The sequence below is a fragment of the Rhea pennata genome, chromosome 5, assembly GCF_028389875.1.
Source record: "Rhea pennata isolate bPtePen1 chromosome 5, bPtePen1.pri, whole genome shotgun sequence".
Classification (NCBI taxonomy): Eukaryota; Metazoa; Chordata; class Aves; order Rheiformes; family Rheidae; genus Rhea; species Rhea pennata.
The window spans coordinates 62,043,475-62,052,144 of record NC_084667.1 but is presented as its reverse complement, the minus strand read 5'-3'; the positions used below and the strand labels follow the sequence as shown (position 1 = coordinate 62,052,144).

At 46.8% G+C, this 8,670-nt stretch overlaps 1 protein-coding gene across 1 annotated transcript; it reads left to right on the top strand.

Annotated features, from left to right (window-relative positions):
• Window positions 1-5,575: 5,575 nt before the first annotated feature.
• HSPA2 (heat shock protein family A (Hsp70) member 2) lies at window positions 5,576-7,956 on the top strand. Its single transcript, XM_062577193.1, has one exon. It carries the CDS (start codon window positions 5,668-5,670, stop codon window positions 7,570-7,572), a length of 1,905 nt encoding a protein of 634 aa, XP_062433177.1. The 5' UTR covers window positions 5,576-5,667; the 3' UTR covers window positions 7,573-7,956.
• Window positions 7,957-8,670: the final 714 nt, after the last annotated feature.

Below are 8,670 nucleotides of genomic sequence, written 5' to 3'. Positions count from 1 at the left end.
AAAAAAAATCAGTATTTTCATTCCATTCATCGCCATCACCATTTATCACCATCTTCCATCAGAGACTATCCTTTTAATATTTTCATACAAGACCAAGCAGAGCTAGACTTCATACTAGAAGATTAAAATACAAAATAATCTTGGCAAGGTGAAGACAGGATCTGAAAACTTAAGATGTGACTTAATAAGAACAAGTGCAAGTTGGAACCATTAGCTAAGTATGCCTAGTTTCCACTGAAAAGAATCTATCCTGCACTGTATCAAACTCTAAACATGAATCAGCAACACTATGCTCTTGCAAATAAAGATAAAAACTGAAATGTCTAAACCGGAGTACAATCTAGTCCTTCAGGACTTGTAAGGCCTGAGCTAGTATCTCCAGTTTTGATCATGGCACTTGAAAAAAAGATACAGAACGTGTGCATAGAACTCAGAAGAAAGCAATGAGAATGCCTAGAAGTCTAGAAAATACTGTCTTTGATGACAGATCGAAAGATTTTAGGTAATCCTACAGAAGAGGTGGCAGAAGGGCAACATGATGATCTTTACAGACATAAAAGATGGTTGTAAAGAAAAAAGGAATAACATGTTTTCCCACATCCACAAGGAATAGCAATAGAAATAATGGGCTTAAAATGCAACTAAGGATATTTTGGTTTGACACAAAGGGCGGACTAAATGACCTGTTGAAGGGCCTTTCATATCCGGTTCTACAATTACTTGCAGACAATCTGTTTGAAAGTCTCCCATTTACTACTGTCAGTAGAGCTGGCACCAGTGGTAAGAGGAGGCTGCAGTTATAGAAGGCAGTCAAGAACGGAAGGTACAAAATGCACACCTCGCCACTTTATCTAGTTAGTGATACTAACCTCAGCTTTTAATCATGCCTCAACAAACTATCAGAAATGTATGTAAATAAGACCACTCTAAAACCACTTAATCATAAAACAATTAGTCCTTGAAACACTAAGAGTTAGCATAATCTGTGTTGCCAATTTAATGATTTTATTGAGTCTAATCCATCTGAAGCAAACTGTTTCAGTTTTGTGATGGTGTCATCAACTACTTTACTTTTTAAATTAAAAAAACCCCTAAAATTACACAGAAAATCTTTATAAAGTGTAATCCAAACATATGCAAAAGATTAATAAGCCACAAGGCAAATAACGTCATATGTGTTTTTTAATCTTGCGATTTTTAACTAGGCACTAGGTTTATAATTTTAGAAGGTCTGACTCATCATTTCTGAACTTCAGGTTTGGCAATACCAAATTACTGTGCCCTATATTCTGCTATTCTGAATATTTGCATAGCATTGATCACACATTTGCATAATTTGCAGAAAACATGTTACACTAAATTGTAGATTTTTTCCCACACAAAATGAACTTTTCTCATTTAAGAAAGATTGTAGCTACCTTTCATATTAACAGGGAGTATCTGTACACAAAAGTGGAAGTATACAAGGATAAAATAACACCAAAGTTACACAGTACCCAACACACTGCAATTCTCAATACAATAGTACCTTGTCAGAAGAATCTTTTTTCATTCCACTCATACTTCACATCTAAATTCCAATTATTATACATGTATCTGCAAATGTAAACTAGATGAATAGTTTCAGTGCTGAAAGGATATTGCGACATAATATTATTTGTACTTAGAACAACGGTTGCTTAGACTTTACTGAACTGTGACTGATGTACTGAACAATAATGCATTTATCTTCACAAATATAATCTGATTTAAGAGAATTTCTGGATATTTTTCCTAGGCAAATGGCTAACAATTTCCAGAGCTTAAGTTCTAAGATCTTCTGATCATCAAATCTCAAATCCTGTGTATCACAGGCTGTTACATTTCAACATTATCATTTTAATGACCCAAGTAGCTGATGTTTGATTAAATCTTGTGTATTTTTATACTGCATTGCCCTATGAAATATGTGGAAATACTTTCTTCCTTTTATCCAGATAAAGATAAGGGCTGAGTTCTCAGTTCTGCTCCAGATACTGAGCTCTTACTTCACTGAAGAAATCTAAGTATCATCTTCTATCTGACTGGGTGGTGTAACGGAGAATAGCCTACAGCATATTACGTAACACTGACAAACGGGAGACATGGGTGTATTATTGATCTTAAACAGAAATAAATGGATCAGAAAGAGGCCTGCATAGTTTCAAGAGTGCTGATTTGCTGTTCCGGAAGTTACTATCAAAATATGTTTTAAAAATTCAAGATGGGGGAACAACAGCAAATGTTTTGTTAAAGGGAAAATCAGACTTGTGCTGAACTATGCACCATAAAGCTTACTCTTCAATTTCTGAACCAGTCTGTTTGGCTTACCTGTAGCATGACTGCGTATGAAGCAACATAAAAGAAAATCATGTGGCTCTTCCCGTAAGAGAGTATGACTGTACAGATGAGTTGGTGCACAAATTGTACTGCAAGCCTTAAGAGAACTGCTGACAAAAAGTGGCTTTGTAACAGCTCTGCTGAGAAGAGAGAGTAAGTCTAATGAGATTTTAGGGGTTGTTCTCTCTACTTAGACTGGACCTCCTTTAAGAACATCTGTAAGAGATGATGGCAAGAGTATCACGTGAACTTTTGAGTATGAACATACAGTTGTATGAGGAGAAAACAGCACCTGTGTAATCAACTGGAAAAGACAAACTTTGCAACAGGATAAATGGAATATTTAATAGCCTGAGTCTATAAACCTCTTGATTCTTCCAGAGAATGCCCATGATTCGTTGTGTCATTTACATCACTAGCATTAAAATGGTATGCCTGTAACATTCCTCCAGGATATTTTCCTCAAATTTACCACAGCAGAACTACAATTCAAACTATAAAATAAATAGGATGGAGGGAGCACTATCAGGGCAAGCAATAAATCCAGCCAAAGCAAACAGCTCTTCACCAGGCTGCCAGGTATCTGCAGAACTGTACCGGAGCCATTTTAGTTATCAGGCCAAGAAAACTGTCACCCCAAACAAGTTTTGTCTGGAGCTGCTGTACTTGTTCTGTACATGCGCAGATAAGTCATATAACTAAAAACTCCAGGACAAATTCATATCTCATTTAACCATAAAATACGCTTGATTGCAGATACACCTAGATGTGGTATCACATTAATTTTGGTGCAGAGACTGTTTATTGTGCTAACCAATACTGTCTTATACTCATTTCTGTTCTGTAACGTTTTTGAGGCAGGGATTCCCTTTTTTCACTCCGGAATAACATGGTCCTAGCTTGTATTTTATCTACTCGGTGCATTACTAGTGTCCCTAAGGGACTATCCTCACAAAGATTAAATAACATCAGATTTTCAACTGAAGCTGAATTGATCCACCAGCTCTCACTCTGTTGCTCCCTGGCATTTCTCTTTGCTCCATATGATACAATCTACTGAATGAAGGAGCAGTAAATTATAGGAAGAGATAGTTTAGTGTTGAGTCAGTCACTGGTCTAACTACAAGAGAAAACGACACCCTTCCCATCAAAGACATGCATACAGCATATGTAGAGAACCTCGTGCTGTAGCTACAGAGAGCTCGCTTACAGTTCCCATTTTCCATTGACCACTTCTGGATTTCTGCGAAGTCAGAACCTCTCTATTAAAAAAAAAAAAAAAAAAAAAAAAAAGGATCTTTGGAAAAATATTAGTTATCTGAGTATGTCTGACATTTACTGGCAGAAACTAAAGTTATTCTGTCTCAAGACTATATATATATACATATATTACATAAAAGAGGTAGAATTCTCATGTCATGTAAAAAAAAAAGGCTTTGAAAAATACCCTAATTAAAACAGGAATGTTTTCAAAAGTGAGTTAGACTATTTGCACTAAGTGCAGCAGCAGCAGACATTTTCTACCTGCACTGCTGTAACATAATGCTAAAGGCTGGGGCCCAAACTTATGAAAGATGATTTAAGCATACAGTATTTTTTAAACCTTCTTTCATGTAACACAAAGTCTACAGACAGAAATTCGGTTGCACTTTTAAAGTAGCTGTCTGAAAGAAACTATTCACTAACTCTCAGAGGAAGGAAAATTTCAACGTGGTATTTTGCTCTCCCTACTATAATTGGGATATTTTGAAGTGTTTGTCTCAAAGTAAGGAAGAGTAATTTGGAGGAACCACAGCAGATTTTCATGTTTAATATATTGTCATCAAAGCGCTTGCCTAGCTCTGAGTTAGCAGCTTCACAGCTTTTGCAGTGTAGCTAAATGTAGGCGTGACGACATTTTATATTAGCGCAACAGACAAAAATTTGGAGACATTTCAAGAACGGTCACCACGCAGCAATATGCAGCAACAGGGCTCCTAAAGCCCATGCTGCTTCTTTCAGAGGGGGAAGCTACGTGCCGTATCCTTCTCTCTCATGCCGGTTTAAACTACCATTTTGGTAGCAGTAAAACTAGTGAAAATACGCTCCTGCGGTTTCGGGAAGGGCGGCTGGACGAGGGGAGGAACCGCGGGCAGCCTGAAAGGGAGAACTGTGTATCTGCAGCACGCAGGGCGGCCGGGTGCATGAGTCAGCGGTGCCAGGGAAGGGGGGTGTATGCAAGCCGGGCTGTCAGCCTGCCAAGTCAGGCCAAAATAAGGCTAAAAACGGCTTCAGCCGTGCTCGCGGAGGGACTTGCCTTATGCCATAGAGGGAGCGTGCGAAGTTGCTCGCCCCGCGGAGAGTTTTCCTGGGGTTTGCGGCACGTCCGTGCCGGCGGGCGGGAGGCAGGCGCGGCTCGCTCCGCGGCCGTTTCTCCCCGACAAGCAGCGGCAGAGGGCTGCGGCGGGGGGTGGTGGGGGAAGGAATGAATTTCTACAACGCTGCGACCAAATAAGGGTAAACTCCCCACTCGCTCGCGGCTGCCTGGGAGACGACAGGCCGCGTTGGACTGAACTTTCAGGAATTACAAACATTGGGGAGCGAACTGCTAACGCGGGCGGGGGGGAGGCGGCGCGGCCCCCTCACTGTCCCGTCCCCCACCCGCCCGGCGGCTCTGCGCGCGCCCCCGCAGGCGCGGGCACCGCTCGACAGCTACGCGCCCCCCAGAGCGGCGGGGGTGGGGGTAGGGGGAGCGGGTGCTCAGCGCCGCGCCCCTCGGGAACGCGAGCCGCTCCGGGCTGCGAGCGCCCGCAACGGCTCTGCCCGCCCGCCGCCCCGCCCCTCCGGCGGCTGCCCGGCCCCTATTGGATAACGCTGGCGTCAATCCTCCACCCCGCGCCTAACGTCCACTGGAACTTTCTAGCAGAGTTTCGGGGCAGGGGGCGGGGCAAGAGAGAAGTGCGGGCGGTGATTGGCGGAGGGAGGTGGCGCACGGGGGAGTCCTAGACGGATCGAGAAAAAACAGGAAGAAACGCGCTCTGACCTCGGTACAGCGAAGAGGGTTGGGCTGAGGGGTGGGCGCCACGGTTCTGATTGGCCAGGAGGCAGGGGGCGGGGTTTCCGCTGCCATTCGCGGAGACGATTGGTCAGTAGTGGAAGGCGGGCGGCTAGATTGGACGGCAGGGTTCTGGCAGGTTCCAGAAGAAGACTGCGCGCGCTATAAAAGAGGCGCAAACGGCCCCGTAACGGCAGATCGCGCAGCAGAGAGCAGCGAGTGGGAGCGGCGGGAGGAGTGAACGCGAGTGAGTAGCTGATTTGAAGCCTATCATCATGTCTGGCAAAGGGCCGGCAATCGGCATTGACCTGGGCACCACGTATTCCTGCGTGGGTGTCTTCCAGCATGGCAAGGTGGAGATCATTGCCAATGACCAGGGCAACCGCACCACGCCCAGCTATGTGGCCTTTACCGATACCGAGCGTCTCATCGGTGATGCTGCCAAGAACCAGGTGGCTATGAACCCTTCAAACACCATCTTCGATGCCAAGCGTCTCATTGGCCGCAAGTATGATGACCCCACGGTGCAGTCGGACATGAAGCACTGGCCCTTCCGTGTGGTGAATGAAAGTGGCAAGCCCAAGGTGCAAGTGGAGTACAAGGGTGAGATGAAGACCTTCTTCCCGGAGGAGATCAGCTCCATGGTACTTACTAAGATGAAGGAGATTGCTGAGGCTTATCTGGGACGCAAGGTGCAGAATGCTGTCATCACAGTGCCTGCTTACTTTAATGACTCCCAGCGCCAGGCCACCAAAGATGCTGGCACCATCACTGGCCTCAATGTGATGCGTATCATCAATGAGCCCACAGCAGCTGCTATAGCATATGGCTTGGACAAGAAAGGTACCCGGGCTGGAGAGAAGAATGTGCTCATCTTTGACTTGGGAGGGGGCACTTTTGATGTGTCCATCCTTACCATTGAGGATGGCATCTTTGAAGTGAAGTCCACAGCTGGTGATACTCATCTGGGTGGAGAGGACTTTGACAACCGCATGGTGAACCACTTTGTAGAAGAGTTCAAACGTAAGCACAAGCGTGACATCGCTGGCAATAAGAGAGCAGTGAGGCGGCTGCGTACCGCTTGTGAGAGAGCTAAGCGTACTCTCAGCTCTTCCACCCAAGCTAGCATCGAGATCGACTCGCTCTATGAGGGCATTGACTTCTACACCTCCATTACCCGTGCCCGCTTTGAGGAGCTTAATGCTGATCTCTTCCGTGGCACGTTGGAGCCGGTGGAGAAGGCCCTGCGTGATGCCAAGCTAGACAAGGGTCAGATCCAGGAGATAGTGCTGGTGGGTGGCTCCACTCGTATTCCCAAGATCCAAAAGCTGCTACAGGACTTCTTCAATGGCAAAGAGCTCAACAAGAGCATCAACCCAGATGAGGCTGTTGCCTATGGTGCTGCTGTGCAAGCAGCCATCCTCATGGGAGACAAGTCTGAGAATGTGCAGGATCTGCTCCTGTTGGATGTCACCCCTCTGTCCCTGGGCATTGAGACAGCTGGTGGAGTGATGACCGCTCTCATCAAACGTAACACTACCATTCCCACCAAACAAACGCAGACCTTCACCACCTACTCGGACAACCAGAGCAGCGTCCTGGTCCAGGTGTACGAGGGTGAGAGGGCAATGACAAAGGACAACAACTTGCTGGGCAAGTTTGATCTAACGGGCATCCCCCCAGCGCCCCGTGGAGTCCCCCAGATCGAGGTCACTTTTGACATAGATGCCAATGGTATCCTGAATGTCAGTGCTGTGGACAAGAGCACGGGTAAAGAGAACAAGATAACGATCACCAATGACAAGGGACGCCTTAGCAAGGATGACATCGATCGCATGGTGCAAGAAGCAGAGAAATACAAAGCGGAGGATGAAGCTAATCGAGATCGGGTGTCAGCCAAGAACTCACTCGAGTCCTACACTTACAACATGAAGCAGACGGTGGAGGATGATAAACTGAAGGGAAAGATCAGTGACCAGGACAAGCAGAAAGTGCTTGACAAGTGCCAGGAGGTGATCAGTTGGCTTGACCGCAACCAGATGGCTGAGAAAGAAGAGTATGAGCACAAGCAGAAGGAGCTGGAGAAACTCTGCAACCCGATCATCACAAAGTTGTACCAGGGAGCTGGTGGGGCTGGGGCAGCTGGCTCTGGAGGCCCAACCATTGAAGAAGTAGACTAAACAGGACTGAAGTATAGACTGGTTTATGGACAGTCACTCCGTTCTCTGCTTTATTTTTTTTTTTAACGTTTAAGAAAAACGTCATTGCCAATAACAGAGTTTATTCTGTTGGGTGTGTATAAAGGCAGATCTTTCAGCTTGGTTTTGATAAAAGGGAAGGCACCTTCTGCTTTATAAGGTTAGTAATAGCGAAGTTTTGTTAATTCAGATGCAGCTACTTGTATGCTGGATGTTTGTCTCTGTTTAAGTGTCTCTTCTAAAGTAACCACTCGACTGTTGCAGTTGACAAGTTTCAAGTTATGCATGAAAATCTCTACGAAAGATTAAAAATGCCAAATTTGGCTTCTGGAAACTTTGGTAATAAATAAATCGTATTTAAAAGCATGATTTTATTTTCCCTCCTGTCTGTAAAGGGGCGGTAGCGGCGGGGGAGGGGGGCTCCGAGGCCGGGCTGGGGGGTCGGGGCCGGCGGCTGCCCGCGTTACTGCCGAGGGGGGCGGCGGGCGGGCGGGGGGCTGCAGCGGGCGAGCAGCCGGGCCCGGCGGGGGGACGGTGCAAGCCCCGCGGGGCGCCCGGGCGGGCGGGCGAGCTCGCCCGCAGGAAGGGGTGGGGGGAGGAGGGAAGTTTTCGCCGAGTTGCGCGTCGCTAGTAAGTCGGGGCTCGCTCGGAAGACGCGGGCGGTAGCGCTGAGCCGTTTGGGCAGCAGCAGTGGGGGACGCGGGGCGGCTGGTCGCCTGCGCGACACCGAAATCAAACGTCGTGGAAGTGAGTACGACGGAAACGGCCCCGCTTCCCAGGCGGCTGGGCTCGGCGATCAGACCGGCTCGTGGCCAGCTGGGCGAATTGCTGGGTTGTTCTTGGGCTGCTAGTATGAAAGCCGGACTCGTTCTTTTACCCAGTGTTACTTTTCCTATCCAAAGGGAAAAATACAGAGAGCAAAATGGGGCCCTGCGAGGACCGGAGGGTGAGCCAGCTCCGCGGGAAGAGCCTGGTGACATGCGCGTTTTCAGCCTGCCGTGTCCTCCGAGGGGAAAAACCCAGCAGCAGCGGGCAGTTTAAGGAAAGCAGCAGCTTGTTTTGGCTTGGTTGCGCTTTAGT

Excerpts from the sequence above, each read along its gene's own strand:
- HSPA2 (XM_062577193.1), top strand. The coding sequence starts at position 5,668 with ATGTCTGGCAAAGGGCCGGCAATCGGCATTGACCTGGGCACCACGTAT.